The 23,456-nt window shown below is 36.0% G+C and overlaps 1 protein-coding gene across 1 annotated transcript in view; it reads left to right on the top strand.

Annotated features, from left to right (window-relative positions):
• Positions 1-23,456, top strand: part of LOC136388497 (uncharacterized) — a 39,474-nt gene that overhangs the window by 8,963 nt on the left and 7,055 nt on the right. Inside the window, exons 3-9 of the mRNA XM_066360322.1 lie at positions 514-579; positions 4,186-4,293; positions 9,392-9,499; positions 10,987-11,052; positions 14,691-14,798; positions 16,297-16,362; positions 19,951-20,058. Coding sequence (XP_066216419.1) covers positions 514-579; positions 4,186-4,293; positions 9,392-9,499; positions 10,987-11,052; positions 14,691-14,798; positions 16,297-16,362; positions 19,951-20,058 — 630 coding nt within the window. The remainder of the gene's footprint in view (positions 1-513; positions 580-4,185; positions 4,294-9,391; positions 9,500-10,986; positions 11,053-14,690; positions 14,799-16,296; positions 16,363-19,950; positions 20,059-23,456) is intronic.

The raw sequence follows: 23,456 nt of genomic DNA, 5'->3' as shown, positions 1-23,456 counted from the left end.
TCTACTTGTGTGGTAGCTACTTGTGTCCATAAGTGAGGGGAAAGTGCACACACACACACACACACACACAAAGTAGGGGGAAACAGTGAAGGTAAATGAGGTATGTTGCATAGTTAATAGTACTGTACCCAAGTAAATTATTTAGCTTTGATATTTGCTACAATTATAGAAGATATTCGGTATCATTAGGGGAATCTGGGTGAAAGATACACATTGGTTAAAGAATTTTAGAATATATTTGGTAAATTTTCTGATAGACCTTTACTCTCATTCTCATTAAAATGACTGGTTCTGGGTGTCTTTAGTATTCTCTGCCTTTTTATATCTGTGTCATCTGTCTGCTCATATTTCCTGGCTGTCTAGATGTCTCACCCCATGTTTTTGCTGTTGGGCTTCTCCACTGTTGAGTTATGTTCACTGCTGTTTCTCTCTCCTCCACCCTTTCCCATTCTTTCCTTTTCCATTTCATGTCACCATTGTTCCCTATAAACAATGGTATTCTCTGTCTCGCAGAGACTGGCTGCAGATTGTCGAGAACCAGCCACGATGAGTCTATTCCGGGGTCCCAAGCGGGAAAAGGTATGAAATTAAGTTAAAAATAGACAGAGACTTAAAGATACGTATATAACGTATATAACATGGGTTCAGAAGGATGCCACAGCCAACAGTCACTACTGTTCTCTGGCTGCCACAACAATGGCTCCCCCAGAAAGACTTCTGTCTTTATTCATGGAAAAATGTGGTCCATTAGCAATTTAATTAAGTTTCCAGGACAACTGAAAGGCAAACCCTCCTACACTAGTCAATCAAACTTTACACCAATAAGAAACCAGCTTCCAGTCTCTTCCAGAGAACATGGTGGGCAGAAAGAGCAGTAAAGCACAGCTCTTTGTTGACTTAAAGGGGCAGGTGAGGTGGGGGTTGGGTCAGGCACCTCTGTCCCCAAGATATCCAAATTGCAGAATACCCTGTTGACTTATTCAGTCTCCAACAGCAGATTAATCAAGAAGTTGGTGGCACTAAAATTACTGAGAATCCAACCAACCAAACTTCCTATGTCGGGTATTTCAAATTTGAGGGTCCATTATTATGCAGTTGATACTTCCCCGAAAACATGAGACAAGAGAAAATTCTAAACTTGTTCAGTTGGGTTTCTCTGGCTATTGTTCTTTCAAAGTCTGTGTAAAAACTTTTATCATCCACTTACACTGCCTTGAATATATAATCCAAGTGTTCCCATCTATCTAACTATAGGAAGAAATACAAATGGTCAACAGATATATGAAAAGATGCTCATCTTCATTAGTTATTAGAGAAATGCAAATCAAAACTGACCTTTATCTTAAAACAAAGAAACAGACAAACAAAAAACAGGCTTTCCTCGGGCTTATTTTATCTTTCCCATTTGGCATCTCTAGGTTGTTGGTTACTGCAGCACTCAGACAGGGATGCATTTCATGATTATTAATAAGAATAATAACAATAACAATAAAAACAAGGAGCTCACTATGTGTGATTCTTTGAATCCCAAGGGTCCTAGCTTCTCTCCCTTCTTTGCACTGTTCAGATTCTTCATGTATTATGTATGTGTGTGTATATATATACATATACATATATATGTATGTGTGTGTGTATATATATAAATATATATGTGGTTTAAGTTGCATTTATTGTGAGGAATAAGGAAAAATGCATTTATGCAATCTTTTTCTAGAACTAGATAATGCCTTACTTTCTTAGTTGACTGATGATATTGTTTCCAGTTTCTTTTACCGTTTAAACAAATGTTCTCACCAAAAGACTAATAGATTAAGTTTATTTCCTCTGGACACATTTCTTTGGCTGTTCTAACAAAACACAATTTAAGTTAACTCATCATGGTTCAGTGGCTTATCTTGTTTGACTAAGAAGTGAATATGTGAAAATTAGTTAGGTTGCAGTCTCAAATTCAATTTTAATTTAATTCAATTTTAGTTTTCATGAAGGAATTGTCCCATAAAGAAAAAAAAAATTTGAAACTTTTATTTTTCTTACAGCTGCTTAATCGTAGTTTGAGAACACTGTAATGAGTGTTTGTCTGGTAATACCCATGGACATTGTGATCTCTTAACACAACTGCAGTGTCAATACCTAAAAGACATGTGTAATTCAGTAATAAAATAAACTCACTCCAGTTTACCATGAAGTGTTTTATTCAAAGCTGCCTTTATTTTTTCTTATCCTCTTGATCTGATTGTTGTTCCTTAATAATAAAAGTTATAAATAAAGAATGACAGAGCTGCAAAGTTGAACCACTCAAGATGACATTGAATTATGATGCATCACTGTAGTATAAGCAGTCTTTTTTTTTTTTTTTTTTTTACAGAGACAGAGAAAGAGTCAGAGAGAGAGGAATAGATAGGGATGGACAGACAGATACAAATGGAGAGATATGAGAAGCATCAATCATCAGTTTTTTGTTGTGACACCTTTGTTGTTCATTGACTGCTTTCCCATATGTGCCTTGACCGTGGGGCTACAGCAGACCGAGTAACCCCTTGCTTGAGCCAGCAACCTTGGGTACAAGCTGGTGAACTTTTTGCTCGAGCCAGATGAGCCCATGCTCAAGCTGGCGACCTCGGGGTCTCGAACCTGGGTCCTCCGTATCCCAGTCAGACGCTCTATCCACTGCACCCGCCTGGTCAGGCTATAAGAAGTCTTAATTGCATTTACTCATCTCTGTTATTGTAGTGACAAAAGCAGCTATCAACTGTATGCATATGACTGAAAATAGCTGAGTTTTATGGACACTAAAATTTGAATTACATATTTTATGTTAATAAGATATTAAAATTTTAAAGTAATATTCTTTAAAAATTTTTTTCAGTGATTTAAAATCTGAAACCCATTTTGAAATCACAGCCCCTTAAAAGTTATGTCCTTGGGGATGAACTGTACTCCAGTTTCATTTTTTTGCATGTGGCTTTCCAATTTTCCCAGCACCATTTATTGAAGAGGCTGTCTTTTCTCCATCATGTGTTCTTGGCTCCTTTGTCAAAAATTATTTGCCCATATGTATGTGGTTTTATTTCTGGGCTTTTGATTCTGTTCCATTGGTCTGTATGTCTGTTTTTCTGCCGATACCATGCTCTTTTGATTACTGTGGCTCTGTAGCATACTTTGAAGTCAGGTAGTGTGATACTTCTGGCTTCACTCATTTTTCTCAAGATTGCTTTAACTATTCAGAGTCTTTTATAGTTCCATACAAATCTGGTGGGGTTTTTTTTGTTGTTGTTCTATTTTTTAACAAAATAACATTGGGATTTTGATGGTGATATCATTAAATTAGTATATTGCTTTGGGTAATATGACCATTTTAACTATGTTGAATCTTCCAATCCATGAACTTGGTGTGTTTTTCTATTTCATTGTCCTTTTCAATTTCTTTCAATAATGCTTTGTAGTTTTCAGTATATATAGGTCTTTCACAGCTTGTATTACGTTTTATTCCTAGGTATTTAATTTAATTTAATTTAATTTAATTTAATAATTTTTGTTGCAATTAAAAAGAAATTTTTTAAAATTCATTTTCTGATTTTTCATTGTTCATGTCTAGGAAAGCAGTAGACTTTTGAATATCTATTTTTTGTATATAGGCAGAAGGAAGTAAAGAGAGACAAATGTCTGGTGATAGAAAATGATTTGACTTTGTGCGATGGGCACACGATGCAATCAACAGTTCAAATGCTATAGAGATGTTCACCTGAAACATATGTATATATATCAGAGTTGACTTAGTTTGTGGGCCCTCATCTGCCAAACCCTGCCCTTTATCATATTTGGCTTCTTAGGGAATAGCAAAGCAATGACGGCAGACCTGGGACTTGGCAGAACTTCCCTCATTTACTGTGAGGTGTCCTCACTCTCGCACCCTTCACAATCCTTGGGGCGAGTATCTCCCTAGCCCTTGGCCTGTCCTGAGAGAGTGGATCCTGGCTCATCCTGTGTGGCTGCTGCAATATCCCACACTCATCTCTGTGGGATTTATGACTAACGGGATCCCCCAACTCTACCTAGGAAGAGTGAAATGTGGTCATTCAAGCAACCTCTATTACTTAACATACAGAATAATAATTCTACCGTAGAAAGAGCTTTAAGGTGGGTCTGGTGTTAATAAAAAATAATCCTCTCATGTTTCTTTTTCAGTATCCGACAGGAAAGACGATGTCGACACCACTGCACTTTATAATGTTCTCCTTCGGCACGTGTTTTGCTTTATTGTTTATATATTATTGAAGGAATTTCGCCAAAATGGTAAGTAAGTTTGTAAAGTCATGCTATCTTCAAGGAATCCTCCACTACTCTGGCCGATTCTGAAATAGCTCCTCCATGGTGCGACAGAAATGAGCAGGGTCTGATCTTTCTGTGTGAAAGCCAAATTGGAAGCATGAGATGCAATGGCCTGTCTATTGCATACTTTTCACTCCTGATTAGAACTCATTCATTGAGACTGGGCCCCACAGTTTAAGAGAGATTTTTTGACAACTTGCAGTTCATCAAGATGCAGCATTCCCAAAGTTGTGAAGGCTTTGAAAACACTTCTTTAACATTAACAGTATATGTAAATATGTCTAACAAGGAACAACACAGTATCTGAGTTACTACAGACATTTTAGAACAGCTAAAAGTCAAAAAGAAACTGGAAAAATATGCAATGATAGTGAGAATGTGAGGAAACTAGATTTCTCATCATTGCCAGGGAGAATGCAAAGTGGGACAGACACTCTATTAAAATTTTGGCATTTAAAAAATACATACATGTGATTAGCATATGTGTCAACAATCACACCCTTAAGTATTTATTCTAAAGAAATAACAATTTTCTTCACACCAAATCTTTCATACATATAGTCATAGAAACTTTACCTGCTTTAACAAACAAACAAACAAACAAAAAACTGTAAAAAATAAAAGCAAATTCTATTCAATGGAAGAATGCTTAAATAAACTGTGTTATATCCATACAATTACATTTTGTTTTGCAATAAAATAGAGCAGGCTAATGAGTTATACAAGGAACTGGATAAAAATTCAGTGGCATTAGGCTTAGTGAAGAAAATCTATCTCAAAATATACTGTATGATTATGTAACACTTTAAAATGACAATACTATGGAGATAGAGTCTAGTCTAGTGGTTGCCAGGATACCAAGGAGGAGTAGGAGTGCGCAGTGTGAAGATAGGAAGATTACACACCACAGTTCCTCTGTGCTTATAAAATAGCTCTGTATCACAATTGTGGTGGTAGCTACTTATGTCCATAAGTGAGGGGAAAGTGCACACACACACACACACACACACACACAATGTAGGGGAAAACAGTGAAGGTAAATGAGGTATGTTGCATAGTTAATAGTATTGTACCCAAGTAAATTATTTAGCTTTGATATTTGCTACAATTATAGAAGATGTTAGGTATCATTAGGGGAATCTGGGTGAAAGATACACATTGGTTAAAGAATTTTAGAATATATTTGGTAAATTTTCTGATAGACCTTTACTCTCATTCTCATAAAAATGAGTGGTACTGGGTGTCTTTAGTATTCTCTGCCTTTTTATCTCTCTGTCATCTGTCTGCTCATATTTCCTCGCTGTCTAGACGTCTGACCCCATGTTTTTGCTGTTGGGCTTCTCCACTGTTGAGTTATATTCTCTGCTGTTTCTCTCTCTTCAACTCTTTCCCATTCCTTCTTTTTCCATTTCATGCCACCCTTGTTCCCTATTCTCTGTCTCGCAGAGACTGGCTGCAGATTGGCACGAACCAGTTATGGTGAGTCTATTCCGGGGTCCCAAGCGGGAAAAGGTATGAAATTAATTAAAGATAGACAGACACTTAAAGATACGTATAAAAGATACAGATGGGTTCGGGAGGATGCCACGGCCAACAGTCACTACAGTTCTCTGGCTGCCACAACAATGTCTCCCCCAGAAAGATTTCTGTCTTTATTCATGGAAAAATGTGGTCCATTAGCAATTTAATTAAGTTTCCAGGACAACTGAAAGGCAAACCCTCCTACACTAGTCAGTCAAACTTTACACCAATAAGAAACCAGCTTCCAGTCTCTTCCAGAGAACATGGTGGGCAGAAAGAGCAGTAAAGCACAGCTCTTTGTTAACTTAACTGGGCAGGTGAGGTGGGGGTTGGGTCAGGCACCTCTGTCCCCAAGATATCCAAATTGCAGAATACCCTGTTGACTTATTCAGTCTCCAACAGCAGATTAATCAAGAAGTTGGTGGCACTAAAATTACTGAGAAACCAACCAAACAAACTTCCTATGTCAGGTATTTCAAATTTGAGGGTCCATTATTATGCAGTTGATACTTCCCCAAAAACATGAGACAAGAGAAAATTCTAAACTTTTTCAGTTGGGTTTCTCTAGCTATTGTTCTTTCAAAGTCTGTGTAAAAACTTTTATCATCCAGTTACACTGCCTTGAATATATAATCCAAGTGTTCCCATCTATCTAACTATAGGAAGAAATACAAATGGTCAACAGATATATGAAAAGATGCTCATCTTCATTAGTTATTAGAGAAATGCAAATCAAAACTGACCTTTATCTTAAAACAAAGAAACAGACAAACAAAAAACAGGCTTTCCTCGGGCTTATTTTATCTTTCCCATTTGGCATCTCTAGGTTGTTGGTTACTGCAGCACTCAGACAGGGATGCATTTCATGATTATTAATAAGAATAATAACAATAACAATAAAAACAAGGAGCTCACTATGTGTGATTCTTTGAATCCCAAGGGTCCTAGCTTCTCTCCCATCTTTGCACTGTTCAGATTCTTCATGTATTATGTATGTGTGTGTGTATATATACATATACACATATATGTATGTGTGTGTGTATATATATAAAAATATATATAGTTTAAGTTGCATTTATTGTGAGGAGTTGGGAAAAATGCATTTATCCAATCTTGTTCTAGAACTAGATAATGCCTTACTTTCTTAATTGACTGATGATATTGTTTCCAGTTTCTTTTACCGTTTAAACAAATGTTCTCAGCAAAGGACTAATAGATTAATTTTATTTTCTCTGGACACATTTCTTTGGCTGTCTAACAAAACACAATTTAAGTTAACTCATCATGGTTCAGTGGCTTATCTTGTTTGGCTAAGAAGTGAATGTGTGACAATTAGTTAGGTTGTAGTCTCAAATTCAATTTTAATTTAATTCAATTTGAATTTTCATGAAGGAATTGTTTCATTAAGAAAAAAAATAATTTGAAACTTTTATTTTTCTTACAGCTACTTTATCCTAGTTTGAGAACACTGTAATGAGTGTTTGTCTGGTAATACCCATGAACATTATAATTTCTTAGCACAACTGCAGTATCAATGCCTAAAAGATATGTGTAATTCAGTAATAAAATAAACTCACTCCAATTTACCATGTAGTGTTTTATTCAAAGCTGCCTTCATTTTTTCTTATTCTCTTTGATCTGATTGTTGTTTTTTAATAATAAAAGTTATAAATAGTTATCGAGCTGTAGAGTTGAACCGCTCAAGATAATATTGAATTATGATGCATCACTGTACTATAAGCAGTCTTTTTTTTTTTTTTTTTTTACACGGACAGAGAAAGAGTCAGAGAGAGAAATAGATAGGAATGGACAGACAGACAGGAATGGAGAGAGATGAGAAGCATCAATCATCAGTTTTTTCTTGCGACACCTTCGTTGTTCATTGACTGCTTTCTTATATGTGCCTTGACCGTGGGGCTACAGCAGACCGAGTAACCCCTTGCTTGAGCCAGCGACTATGGGTACAAGCTGGTGAACTTTTTTGCTCAAGCCAGATGAGCCTGCGCTCAAGCTGGCGACCTCGGGGTCTCGAACCTGGGTCCTCCGTATCCCAGTCCGACACTCTATTCAATGCAACCGCCTGGTTGGGCTATAAGAAGTCTTAATTGCATTTACTCATCCCTGTTATTGTAGTGAAAAAAGCAGCTATCAACTGTATGCATGTGACTGAAAATATCTGAGTTTTATGGACACTAATATTTGAATTAAATATTTTATGTTAATAAAATATTAAAAATTTTAAATATTCTTTAAAAAAATTTTTCAGTGATTTAAAATCTGAAACCCATTTTAAAATCACAGCCTCTTAAAAGTTATGTTCTTGTGGACAAACTGTACTCAGGTTTCATTTTTTTGCATGTGGCTTTCCAATTTTCCCAGCAACATTTATTGAAGAGGCTTTCCTTTCTCCATCATGAGTTCTTGGCTTCTTTGTCAAAAATTATTTGCCCATATGTATGTGGTATTATTTCTGGGTTTTGATTCTGTTCCATTGGTCTGTATGTCTGTTTTTCTGCCGATACCATGCTGTTTTGATTACTGTGGCTCTGTAGCATACTTTGAAGCCAGGCAGTGTGATATTTCTGGCTTCACTCATTTTTCTCAAGATTGGTTTAACTATTCAGAGTCTTATACTTCCATACAAATCTGGTAGGTTTTTTTTGTTGTTGTTGTTCTATTTCTTAACAAAATAACATTGGGATTTTGATGGCGATTGTATTAAATTCGTATATTGCTTTGGGTAATATGACCATTTTAACTATGTTGAATCTTCCAATCCATGAACTTGGTGTGCTTTTCTATTTCATTGTCCTTTTCAATTTCTTTCAATAATGCTTTGTAGTTTTTAGTATATATAGGTCTTTCACAGCCGGTATTAAGTTTTATTCTAATTTTATTTTATTTTTGTTGTAATTGTAAAAGAAATTTTTTAAAATTCATTTTCTGATTTTTTTTTGTTTGTGTCTAGGAAAGCAGTAGACTTTTGAATATCTATTTTTTGTATCTGGGTGGAAGGGAGTAAAGAGTGACAAAAAATGATTTGACTTTGTGCGATGGGCACACGATGCAATCAACAGTTCAAATGCTATAGACATGTTCACCTGAAACATATGTATATATATCAGAGTTGATTTAGTTTGTGGGCCCTCATCTGCCAAACCCTGCCCTTGAGTATATTTGGCTTCATAGGGAATAACAAAGCAATGACGGCACACCTGGGACTTGGCAGAACTTCCCTTATTTAATGTGAGGTGTCCTCACGCTGGCACCCTTCACAATCCCTGGGGGGAGTATCTCCCTAGCCCTTGGCCTGTCCTGAGAGAGTGGATCCTGGCTCATCCTTTGTGGCTGCTGCAATATCCTACACTCATCCCTGTGGGATTTATGACTAACGGGATCCCCCAACTCTACCTAGGAAGAGTGAAATGTGGTCATTCAAGCAACCTCTATTACTTAAAATACAGAATAAAAATTCTACTGTAGAAAGAGCTTTGAGGTGGGTCTGGTGTTAATAAAAAATCCTCTCATGTTTCTTTTTCAGTATCCGACAGTAAAGACGAGGTCGACACCACTGAACTTCATAATGTTCTCCTTTGGCTAGTGTTTTGCTTTATTGTTTGTATATTATGGAAGGAATTTCGCCAAAGTGGTAAGTAATTTTGTAAAGTCATGCTGTCTTCAGGGAATTGTCCACTACTCTGGCCGATTCTGACATAGCCCCTCCGCAGGGAGACAGAAATGAGCAGGATCTGACCTTTCTGTGTGAAAGCCAAATTGGAAGCATGAGATCCAATGGCCTCTCTATTGCATACTTTTCACTCCTAATTAGAACTCATTCACTGAGTTCTGGGCCCCACAGTTTAAGAGAGACTTTTGACAACTTGCAGTTCATCAAGATGCACCATTCCCACAGTTGGGAAGGTTTTGAAAACACTTCTTTAACATTAACAGTATATGTAAATATGTCTAACAAGGAAAAACACAGTATCTGAGTTACTACACACATTTTAGAACAGCTAAAGATAAAAAACAAACTGGAAAAATATGCAATGATAGTGAGAATGTGAGGAAACTAGATTTCTCATCATTGCCAGGGAGAATGCGAAGTGGAATAGACACTCTATTAAAATTTTGGCATTTAAAAAATATATACATGTGATTAACATATGTGTCAAGAATCATGCCCTTAAGCATTTATTCTAAAGAAATAACAATTTTCTTCACACCAAATCTTTAACACATATAGTCATAGAAACTTTACCTGTTTTAAGAAAAAAACCAAACAAACAAAAAGTGTAAAAAAATGCAAATAGCATTCAATGGAAGAATGCTTAAATAAACTGTTATATCCATACAATTACATTTTGTTTTGCAATAAAATAGAGCAGGCTAATGAGTTATACAAGGAACTGGATAAAAATTCAGTGGCATTAGGCTTAATGAAAAAAATCTACCTCAAAATATTCTGTATGATTGTGTAACACTTTAAAATGACAATACTGTGGAGATGGAATCTAGTCTAGTGGTTGCCAGGAGACGGAGGAGGAATAGGAGTGCTCAGTGTGAAGATAAGAAGATTACACACGACACTTCCTCTGTGCTTATAAAATAGCTCTGTATCACAATTGTGGTGGTAGCTACTTGTGTCCATAAGTGAGGGGAAAGTGCACACACACACACACACACACACAATGTAGGGGGAAACATTGAAGGTAAATGAGGTATGTTGCATAGTTAATAGTATTGTACCCAAGTAAATTATTTAGCTTTGATATTTGCTACAATTATAGAAGATGTTAGGTATCATTAGGGGAATCTGAGTGAAAGATACACGTTGGTTAAAGAATTTTAGAATATATTTGGTAAATTTTCTGATAGACCTTTACTCTCATTCTCATTAAAATGACTGGTACTGGGTGTCTTTAGTATTCTCTGCCTCTTTATCTCTCTCTGTCATCTGTCTGCTCATGTTTCCTGGCTGTCTAGATGTCTGACCCCATGTTTTTGCTGTTGGGCTTCTCCACTGTTGAGTTATGTACACTGCTGTTTCTCTCTCCTCCACCTTTTCCCATTCCTTCCTTTTCCATTTCATGCCACCGTTGTTCCCTATAAACATTGGTATTCTCTGTTTCACAGAGACTGGCTACAGATTGTCGCGAACCAGCCACGATGAGTCTATTCCGGGGTCCCAAGCGGGAAAAGGTATGAAATTAAATTAAAGATAGACAGAGACTTAAAGATACGTATATAACATACAGATGGGTTCGGGAGGATGCCAAGGCCACAATCACTACTGTTCCCTAGCTGCAGCGACAATGGCTCCCCCAGAAAGACTTCTGTCTTTTTTCACGGAAAAATGTGGTCCATTAGCAATTTAATTAAGTTTCCAGGACAACTCAAAGGCAACCCCCATTATACTAGTCAATCAAACTTTACACCAATAAGAAACCAGCTTCCAGTCTCTTCCAGAGAACATGGTGGGCAGAAAGAGTAGCAAAGCACAGCTCTTTGTTAACTTAACGGGGCAGGTGAGGTGAGAGTTGGGTCCAGCACCTCTGTCCCCAAGATATCCAAATTGCAGAATACCCTGTTGACTTATTCAGTCTCCAACAGCAGATTAATCAAGAAGTTGGTGGCACTAAAATTACTGAGAAACCAACCAAACAAACTTCCTATGTCAGGTATTTCAAATTTGAGGGTCCATTATTATGCAGTTGATACTTCCCCCAAAACATGAGACAAGAGAAAATTCTAAACTTGTTGAGTTGAGTTTCTCTGGCTATTGTTCTTTCAAAGTCTGTGTAAAAACTTTTATCATCCACTTACACTGCCTTGAATATATAATCCAAGTGTTCCCATCTATCTAACTATAGGAAGAAATACAAATGGTCAACAGATATATGAAAAGATGCTCATCTTCATTAGTTATTAGAGAAATGCAAATCAAAACCGACCTTTATCTTAAAACAAAGACACAGACAAAGAAAAAACAGGCTTTCCTCGGGATTATTTTATCTTTCCCATTTGGCATCTCTAAGTTGTTGGTTACTGCAACACTCAGACGGGGATGTATTTGGTGATTATTAATAATAATAATAATAATAATAATAATAATAACAATAACAATAAAAACAAGGAGCTCATTATGTGTGATTCTTTGAATCCCAAGGTCCTAGCTTCTCTCCCTTCTTTGCACTGTTCAGATTCTTCATGTATTATGTATGTGTGTGTATATGTACATATACATATATATTTATGTGTGTGTATATATACATACACATATATATGTATGTGTGTTTATATATATATAAATATATATATGGTTTAAGTTGCATTTATTGTGAGGAATACGGAAAAATGCATTTATCCAATCTTGTTCTAGAACTAGATAATGCCTTACTTTCTTAATTGACTGATGATATTTTTCTACGTTCTTCAACCCTTTAAACAAATGTTCTCAGCAAAGGACTAATAGATTAATTTTATTTTCTCTGGACACGTTTCTTTGGCTGTTCTAACAAAACACAATTTAAGTTAACTCATCATGGTTCAGTGGCTTATCTTGTTTGGCTCAGAAGTGAATGTGTGAAAATTAGTTAGGTTGCAGTCTCAAGTTCAATTTTAATTTAATTCAATTTTAATTTTCATGAAGGCATTGTCCCATGAAGAAAAAAATAATTTGAAACTTTTATTTTTCTTATAGCTGCTTTATCGTAGTTTGAGAACACTGTAATGAGAGTTTGTCTGGTAATACCCATGACATTGTGATCTCTTAGCACAGCTGCAGTGTCAATACCTAAAAGATATGTGTAATTCAGTAATAAAATAAACTCACTCCAGTTTACCATGAAGTGTTTTATTCAAAGCTGCCTTTATTTTTTCTTATTCTCTTTGATCTGATTGTTGTTTCTTAATAATAAAAGTTATAAATAGTGACAGAGCTGCAAAGTTGAACCACTCAAGATGACAATGAATTATGATACATCACTGTACTATAAGCATTCTTTTTTTTTTTTTTTTTTTTTTAACAGGGACAGAGAAAGAGTCAGAGAGAGGAATAGATAGGATCGGACAGACAGATAGGAATGGAGAGAGATGAGTAGCATCAATCATCAGTTTTTTGTTGTGACACCTTCATTGTTCATTGATTGCTTTCTCATATGTGCCTTGACCATGGGGCTACAGCAGACCGAGTAACCCCTTGCTTGAGCCAGCGATCTTGGGTCCAAGCTGGTGAACTTTTTGCTCGAGCCAGATGAGCCTGCACTCAAGCTGGCGAACTCAGGGTCTCGAACCTGGGTCCTCTGTATCCCAGTTCGAGGCTCTATCCACTGCAACCGCCTGGTCAGTCTATAAGCAGTCTTAATTGCATTTACTCATCTCTGTTATTGTAGTGAAAAAAGCAGCTATCAACTGTATGCATATGACTGAAAATAGCTGAGTTTTATGGACACTAAAATTTGAATTACATATTTTATGTTAATAAAATATTAAAAATGTTAAAGTAATATTCTTTAAAAATTTTTTCAGTGATTTAAAATCTGAAACCCATTTTGAAATCACAGACTCTTAAAAGATATGTCCTTGGGGATGAACTGTACTCAAGTTTCATTTTTTTGCATGTGGCTTTCCAATTTTCCCAGCACCATTTATTGAAGAGGCTGTCTTTTCTCCATCATGTGTTCTTGGCTCCTTTGTCAAAAATTATTTGCCCATATGTATGTGGTTTTATTTCTGGGTTTTTGATTCTGTTCCATTGATCTGTATGTCTGTTTTTCTGCCGATACCATGCTGTTTTGATCACTGTGGCTCTGTAGCATACTTTGAAGCCAGTTAGTGTGATACTTCTGGCTTCACTCATTTTCTCAAGATTGCTTTAAGTATTCAGAGCCTTTTATACTTCCATACAAATCTGGTGGGGTTTTTTTATTGCTGTTGTTCTATTTCTTAACAAAATAACATTGGGATTTTGATGGCGATTGCATTAAATTCATATATTGCTTTGGGTAATATGACCATTTTACTATGTTGAATCTTCCAATCCATGAACTTGGTGTGTTTTTCTATTTTATTGTCCTTTTCAATTTCTGTCAATAATGCTTTGTAGTTTTCAGTATATATAGGTCTTTCACAGCCTGTATTAAGTTTTATTCCTAGGTATTTAATTTAAATTAATTTATTTAATTTTATTTTTGTTGCAATTTTAAAATAAATTTTTTAAATTAATTTTGTGATTTTTCATTGTGTCTAGGAAAGCAGTAGTCTTTTGAATATCTATTTTTTGTATCTTGGTGGAAGGGAGTAAAGAGGGACAAATATCTGGTGACAGAAAATGATCTGACTTTGTGTGATGGGTACAAGATGCAATCAACAGTTCAAATGCTATAGAGATGTTCACCTGAAACATATGTATATATATCAGAGTTGATTTAGTTTGTGGACCCTCATCTGCCAAACCCTGCCCTTGATCATATTTGGCTTCATAGGGAATAGCAAAGCACTGACGGCAGACCTGGGACCTGGCAGAACTTCCCTCATTTACTGTGAGCTGCCCTCACTCTCGCATCCTTTACAATCCCTGGGGGGATTATCTCCCTGGCACTTGGCCTGTCCTGATAGAGTGGATCCTGGCTCATCCTGTGTGGCTGCTGCAATATCCCACACTCATCTCTGTGGGTTTTATGACTAACGGGATCCCCCAACTCTACCTAGGAAGAGTGAAATGTGGTCATTCAAGCAACCTCTATTACTGAAAATACAGAATAAAAATTCTACTGTAGAAAGAGCTTAAAGGTGGGTTTGGTGTTAATAAAAAAAATCCTCTCATGTTTCTTTTTCAGTATCCGACAGTAAAGACGATGTCGACACCACTGCACTTTATAATGTTCTCCTTCGGCTCGTGTTTCGCTACATTGTTTATATATTCTGGAAGGAATTTCGCCAAAGTGGTAAGTAAGTTTGTAAAGTCATGCTGTCTTCAGGGAATCGTCCACTACTCTGGCGGATTCTGACATAGCCCCTCCGCTGTGAGACAGAAATGAGCAGGGTCTATCCTTTCTGTGTGAAAGCCAAATTGGAAGCATGAGATCCAATGGCCTCTCTATTCCATACTTTTCACTCCTGATTAGAACTCATTCATTGAGTTCTGGGCACCACAGTTTAAGAGAGATTTTTTGACAACGTGCAGTTTGTTAAGATGCACCATTCTCACTGTTGGGAAGGTTTTGAAAATACTTCTTTAACATTAACAGTATATGTAAATATGTCTAACAAGGAACAACACAGTATCTGAGTTACTACACACATTTTAGAACAGCTAAAACTCAAAAACAAACTGGAAAAATATGCAATGATAGTGAGAATGTGAGGAAACTAGATTTCTCATCATTGCCAGGGAGAATGCAAAGTGGAACAGACACTCTATTAAAATTTTGGCATTTAAAAAAGATATACATGTGATTAGCATATGTGTCAACAATCACACCCTTAATCATTTATTCTCAAGAAATAACAATTTTCTTCACACCAAATCTTTCACACATATAGTCATAGAAACTTTACCTGTTTTAACAAACAGAAAAACAAACAAAAAGTGTAAAAAAAAAAGCAAATAGCATTCAATGGAAGAATGCTTAAATAAACTGTGTTATATCCATACAATTACATTTTGTTTTGCAATAAAATAGAGCAGGCTAATGAGTTATACAAGGAACTGGATAAAAATTCAGTGGCATTAGGCTTAGTGAAAAAAATCTATCTCAAAATATACTGTATGATTGTGTAACACTTTAAAGGACAGTACTATGGAGATGGAGTCTAGTCTAGTGGTTGCCAGGAGAAGGAGGAGGAGTAGGAGTGCGCAGTGTGGCGATAAGAAGATTACACATGACACTTCATCTGTGCTTATAAAATAGCTCTGTATCACAATTGTGGTGGTAGCTACTTGTGTCCATAAATGAGGGGAAAATGTACACACACACAGACACACACACACACACACACAATGTAGGGGGAAACATTGAAGGTAAATGAGGTATGTTGCATATTTAATAGTATTGTACCCAAGTAAATTATTTAGCTTTGATATTTGCTACAATTATAGAAGATGTTAGGTATCATTAGGGGAATCTGAGTGAAAGATACACATTGGTTAAAGAATTTTAGAATATATTTGGTAAATTTTCTGATAGATCTTTACTCTCATTCTCATTAAAATGACTGGTTCTGGGTGTCTTTAGTATTCTCTGCCTTTTTATCTCTGTGTCATCTGTCTGCTCATATTTCCTGGCTGTCTAGACGTCTGACCCCATGTTTTTGCTGTTGGGCTTCTCCACTGTTGAGTTATGTTCACTGCTGTTTCTCTCTCTTCCACCCTTTCCCATTCCTTCGTTTTCCATTTCATGCCACCATTGTTCCCTATAAACATTGGTATTCTCTGTTTCGCAGACACTAGCTGCAGATTGTCGCGAACCAGGCACGATGAGCCTATTCCAGGGTCCCAAGCGGGAAAATGTATGAAATTAAATTAGAGATAGACAGAGACTTAAAGATACGTATAAAAGATACAGATGGGTTCGGGAGGATGCCAAGGCCACAGTCACTACTGTTCTCTAGCTGCCCCAACAATGGCTCCCCTAGAAAGACTTCTGTCTTTATTCATGAAAAAATGTGGTCCATTAGCAATTTAATTAAGTTTCCAGGACAACTCAAAGGCAACCCCCACTATACTAGTCAATCAAACTTTACACCAATAAGAAACCAGCTTCCAGTCTCTTCCAGAGAACATGGTGGGCAGAAAGAGCAGTAAAGCACAGCTCTTTGTTAACTTAACTGGGCAGGTGAGGTGGGGGTTGGGCCCAGCACCTCTGTCCCCAAGATATCCAAATTGCAGAATACCCTGTTGACTTATTCATTCTCCAACAGCAGATTAATCAAGAAGTTGGTGGCACTAAAATTACTTAGAAACCAACCAAACAAACTTCCTATGTCAGGTATTTCAAATTTGAGGGTCCATTATTATGCAGTTGATACTTCCCCCAAAACATGAGACAAGAGAAAATTCTAAACTTGTTGACTTGAGTTTCTCTGGCTACTCTTCTTTCAAAGTCTGTGTAAAAACTTTTATCATCCAGTTACACTGCCTTGAATATATAATCCAAGTGTTCCCATCTATCTAACTATAGGAAGAAATACAAATGGTCAATAGATATATGAAAAGATGCTCATCTTCATTAATTATTAGAGAAATGCAAATCAAAACCGACCTTTATCTTAAAACAAAGAAAGAAAGAAAAACAGGCTTTCCTCGGGCTTATTTTATCTTTCCCATTTGGTATCTCTAGGTTGTTGGTTACTGCAGCACTCAGACAGGGATGCATTTGGTGATTATTAATAATAATAATAACAACAATAACAATAAAAAAAGGAGCTCACTATGTGTGATTCTTTGAATCCCAAGGGTCCCAGCTTCTTTCCCTTCTTTGCACTGTTCAGATTCTTCATGTATTTTGTATGTGTGTGTATATATATATACATATACATATATATGTATGTGTGTATATATATATAAATATATATATGGTTTAAATTGCATTTATTGTGAGGAATAGGGAAAATGCATTTATCCAATCTTGTTCTAAAATTAGATAATGCCTTACTTTTTTAATTGACTGATGATTTTGTTTCCAGTTTCTTCAATCCTTTAAAGAAATGTTCTCAGCAAAGGACTAATAGATTAAGTTTATTTTCTCTGGACACATTTCTTTGGCTGTTCTAACAAAACACAATTTAAGTTAACTCATCATGGTTCAGTGGCTTATCTTGTTTGGCTAAGAAGTGAATGTGTGAAAATTAGTTAGGTTGATGTCTCAAATTCAATTTCAATTTAATTCAATTTTAATTTTCATGAAGGAATTGTCCCATGAAGAAAAAAAAATAATTTGAAACTTTTATTTTTCTTACAATTGCTTTATCATAGTCTGAGAACACTGTAATGAGTGTTTGTCTGGTAATACCCATGACATTGTGATCTCTTAACACAACTGCAGTGTCAATGCCTAAAAGATATGTGTAATTCAGTAATAAAATAAACTCACTCCAGTTTACCGTGAAGTGTTTTATTCAAAGCTGCCTTTATTTTTTCTTATCCTCTTTGATCTGATTGTTGTTTCTCAATAATAAAAGTTATAAATAAAGAGTTACAGAGCTGCAAAGTTGAACCACTCAAGATGACATTGAATTATGATGCATCACTGTACTATCAGCAGTCTTTTTATTTTTTTCAGAGACAGAGAAAGAGTCAGAGAGAGGAATAGATAGGGATGGACAGACAGATAGAAATGGAGAGAAATGAGAAGCATCAATCATCAGTTTTTCATTGTGACACCTTAGTCATTCATTGACTGCTTTCTCATATGTGCCTTGACTGTGGGGCTACAGCAGACCGAGTAACCCCTTGCTTGAGCCAGCAACCTTGGGTACAAGCTGGTGAACTTTTTGCTCAAGCCAGATGAGCCCGCACTCAAGCTGGTGACCTCGGGGTCTCGAACCTGGGTCTCCATATCCCAGTCCGACTCTCTATCCACTGCAACCGCCTGGTCAGGATATAAGCAGTCTTAAATGCATTTTCACATCTCTGTTATTGTAGTGAAAAATGCAGAGCTATCAACTGTATGCATGTGACTGAAAATAGCTGAGTTTTATGGACACTAAAATTTGAATTACATATTATATGTTAATAAAATATTAAAAATTTTAAAGTAATATTCTTTAAAATTTTTTTTCAGTGATTTAAAATCTGAAACCCATTTTGAAATCACAACCTCTTAAAAGTTATGTCCTTGGGGATGAACTGTACTCCAGTTTCATTTTTTTGCATGTGGCTTTCCAATTTTCCCAGCACCATTTATTGAAGAGGCTTTCTTTTCTCCTTCATGTGTTCTTGGCTCCTTTGTCAAAAATTATTTGCCCATATGTATGTGGTTTTATTTCTGGGTTTTTGATTCTGTTCCATTGGTCTGTATGTCTGTTTTTCTGCCAATACCATGCTATTTTGATTACTGTGGCTCTGTAGCATACTTTGAAGCCAGGTAGTGTGATACTTCTGGCTTCACTCATTTTTCTCAAGATTGTTTTAACTATTCAGAGTCTTTTATATTTCCATGCAAATCTGGTGGGGTTTTTTGTTGTTGTTGTTCTATTTCTTAACAAAATAACATTGGGATTTTGATGATGATTGCATTAAATTAGTATATTGCTTTGGGTAATATGACCATTTTAACTATGTTGAATCTTCCAATCCATGAACTTGGTGTGTTTTTCTATTTCATTGTCCTTTTCAATTTCTTTCAATAATGCTTTGTAGTTTTTAGTATATATAGGTCTTTCACAGCCTGTATTAAGTTTTATTCCTAGGTATTTAATTTAATTTTATTTAATTTTATTTTTTGTTGTAATTGTAAAAGAAATTTTTTAAAATTAATTTTCTGATTTTTCATTGTTTGTGTCTAGGAAAGCAGTAGACTTTTGAATATCTATTTTTTGTATCTGAGTTGAAGTGAGAGTAAAGAGGGACAAATATCTGGTGACAGAAAATGATTTGACTTTGTGTGATGGGCACACGATGCAATCAACAGTTCAAATGCTATGGACATGTTCACCTGAAACATATGTATATATATAAGAGTTGATTTAGTTTGTGGGCCCTCATTTGCCAAAACCTGCCCTTGATCATATTTCGCTTCATAGGGAATAGCAAAGCAATGATGGCAGACCTGGGACCTGGCAGAACTTCCCTCATTTATTGTGAGGTGCCCTCACTCTTGCATCCTTCACAATCCCTGGGGGGATTATCTACCTAGCCCTTGGCCTGTCCTGAGAGAGTGGATCCTGGCTCATCCTGTGTGGCTGCTGCAATATCCCACACTCATCCCTGTAGGATTTGTGACTAACGGGATCCCCCAACTCTACCTAGGAAGAGTGAAATGCGGTCATTCAAGCAACCTCTATTACTTAAAATACAGAATAAAAGTTCTACTGTAGAAAGAGCTTTAAGGTGGGTCTGGTGTTAATAAAAAAAATCCTCTCATGTTTCTTTTTCAGTATCCGACAGTAAAGACGAGGTCAACACCACTGCACTTTATAATGTTCTCCTTTGTCTAGTGTTTTGCTTTATTGTTTATATATTCTGGAAGGAATTTCGCCAATGTGGTAAGTAAGTTTGTAAAGTCATGCTGTCTTCAGGGAATCATCCACTACTCTGACCAGTTCTGACATAGCCCCTCCGCAGGGAGACAGAAATGAGCAGGATCTGACCTTTCTGTGTGAAAGCCAAATTGGAAGCATGAGATCCAATGGCCGCTCTATTCCATACTTTTCACTCCTGATTAGAACTCATTCATTGAGTTCTGGGCACCACAGTTTAAGAGAGACTTTTGACAACCTGCAGCTCATCAAGATGCACCATTCCCAAAGTTGGGAATGTTTTGAAAACACTTCTTTAACATTAACAGTATATGTAAATATGTCTAACAAGGAAAAACACAGTATCTGAGTTACTACACACATTTTAGAACAGCTAAAGATAAAAAACAAACTGGAAAAATATGCAATGATAGTGAGAATGTGAGGAAACTAGATTTCTCATCATTGCCAGGGAGAATGCAAAGTGGAATAGACACTCTATTAAAATTTTGGCATTTAAAAAATATATACATGTGATTAGCATATGTGTCAACAATCACACCCTTAAATATTTATTCTAAAGAAATAACAATTTTCTTCACACCAAATCTTTCACACATATTGTCATAGAAACATAACCTGTTTTAGCAAACAAACAAACAAACAAAAACTGTAAAAAAAAGCAAATAGCATTCAATGGAAGAATGCTTAAATAAACTGTGTTATATCCATACAATTACATTTTGTTTTGCAATAAAATAGAGCAGGCTAATGAGTTATACAAGGAACTTGATAAAAATTCAGTGACATTAGGCTTAGTGAAAAAAACTATCTTAAAATATACTGTATGATTGTGTGACACTTTAAAATGACAGTACTATGGAGATGGAGTCTAGTCTAGTGGTTGCCAGGAGACGGAGGAGTAGGAGTGCGCAGTGTGGCGATAAGAAGATTACACACCACAGTTCCTCTGTGCTTATAAAATAGCTCTGTATCACAATTGTGGTGGTAGCTACTTGTGTCCATAAGTGAGGGGAAAGTGCACTCACACACACAGACACACACACACACACACAATGTAGGGGAAAACAGTGAAGGTAAATGAGGTAGGTTGCATAGTTAATAGTATTGTACCCAAGTAAATTATTTAGCTTTGATATTTGCTACAATTATAGAAGATGTTAGGTATCATTAGGGGAATCTGGGTGAAAGATACACATTGGTTAAAGAATTTTAGAATATATTTGGTAAATTTTCTGATAGACCTTTACTCTCATTCTCATTAAAATGACTCGTACTGGGTGTCTTTAGTATTCTCTGCCTTTTTATCTCTGTGTCATCTGTCTGCTCATATTTCCTCGCTGTCTAGACGTCTGACCCCATGTTTTCGTTGTTGGGCTTCTCCACTGTTGAGTTATGTTCTCTGCTGTTTCTCTCTCTTCCACCCTTTCCCATTCCTTCCTTTTCCATTTTATGCCACCGTTGTTCCCTATAAACATTGGCATTCTCTGTCTCGCAGACACTGGATACTGACTGTCGTGAACCAGCCACGATGAGTCTATTCCGGGGTCCCAAGCAGGAAACTGTATGAAATTAAATTAAAGATACACAGAAACTTAAATATACATATATAACATACGGATGGGTTCGGGAGGATGCCAAGGCCAACAGTCACTACTGTTCTCTAGCTGCCCCAACAATGGCTCCCCCAGAAAGACTTCTGTCTTTATTCATGGAAAAATGTGGTCCATTAACAATTTAATTAAGTTTCCAGGACAACTCAAAGGCAACCCCCACTATACTAGTCAATCAAACTTTACACCAATAAAAAACCAGCTTCCAATCTCTTCCAGAGAACTTGGTGGGCAGAAAGAGCAGTAAAGCACAGCTCTTTGTTAACTTAACTGGGCAGGTGAGGTGGGGGTTGGGTCCAGCACCTCTGTCCCCAAGATATCCAAATTGCAGAATACCCTGTTGACTTATTCATTCTCCAACAGCAGATTAATCAAGAAGTTGGTGGCACTAAAATTACTGAGAAACCAACCAAACAAACTTCCTATGTCAGGTATTTCAAATTTGAGGGTCCATTATTATGCAGTTGATACTTCCCCGAAAACATGAGACAAGAGAAAATTCTAAACTTGTTGAGTTGGGTTTCTCTGGCTATTGTTCTTTCAAAGTCTGTGTAAAAACTTTTATCATCCACTTACACTGCTTTGAATATATAATCCAAGTGTTCCCATCTATCTAACTATAGGAAGAAATACAAATGGTCAACAGATATATGAAAAGATGCTCATCTTCATTAGTTATTAGAGAAATGCAAATCAAAACTGACCTTTATCTTAAAACAAAGAAACAGACAAAGAAAAAACACGCTTTCCTCGGGCTTATTTTATCTTTCCCATTTGGCATCTCTAGGTTGTTGGTTACTGCAGCACTCAGACAGGGATGCATTTGGTGATTATTAATAATAACAATAACAATAAAAACAAAAACAAGGAGCTCATTATGTGTGATTCTTTGAATCCCAAGGGTCCTAGCTTCTCTCTCTTCTTTGCACTGTTCAGATTCTTCATGTATTATGTATGTGTGTGTATATATACATATACATATATATGTATGTGTGTGTATATATATATATAAATATTTATATGGTTTAAGTTGCATTTATTGTGAGGAATAGGGAAAAATGCATTTATCCAATCTTGTTCTAGAACTAGATAATGCCTTACTTTCTTAATTGACTGATGATATTGTTTCTACATTCTTCAACCCTTTAAACAAATGTTCTCAGCAAAGGACTAATAGATTAATTTTATTTTCTCTGGACACGTTTCTTTGGCTGTTCTAACAAAACACAATTTAAGTTAACTCATCATGGTTCAGTGGCTTATCTTGTTTGGCTAAGAAGTGAATGTGTGAAAATTAGTTAGGTTGATGTCTCAAATTCAATTTTAATTTAATTCAATTTTAATTTTCATGAAGGAATTGTCCCATGAAGAAAAAAAATAATTTGAAACTCTTATTTTTCTTAAAGCTGCTTTATCGTAGTTTGAGAACACTGTAATGAGTGTTTGTCTGGTAATACCCATGGACATTGTGATCTCTTAGCACAGCTGCAGTGTCAATACCTAAAATATATGTGTAATTCAGTAATAAAATAAACTCACTCCAGTTTACCGTGAAATGTTTTATTCAAAGCTGCCTTTATTTTTTCTTATCCTCTTGATCTGATTGTTGTTTCTCAATAATAAAAGTTATAAATAAAGAGTTACAGAGCTGCAAAGTTGAACCACTCAAGATGACATTGAATTATGATGACTGTACTGTAAGCAGTCTTTTTTTTTTTTTTTTTTTTTTTTTTTTTTACAGAGACAGAGAAAGAGTCAGAGAGAGGAATAGATAGGGATGAACAGACAGAA

The sequence above is a fragment of the Saccopteryx leptura genome, chromosome 1 (assembly GCF_036850995.1).
Source record: "Saccopteryx leptura isolate mSacLep1 chromosome 1, mSacLep1_pri_phased_curated, whole genome shotgun sequence".
Classification (NCBI taxonomy): domain Eukaryota; kingdom Metazoa; phylum Chordata; class Mammalia; order Chiroptera; family Emballonuridae; genus Saccopteryx; species Saccopteryx leptura.
The sequence above is the reverse complement of the archived record's forward strand: the minus strand, read 5'-3'. Positions and strand labels throughout refer to the sequence as shown.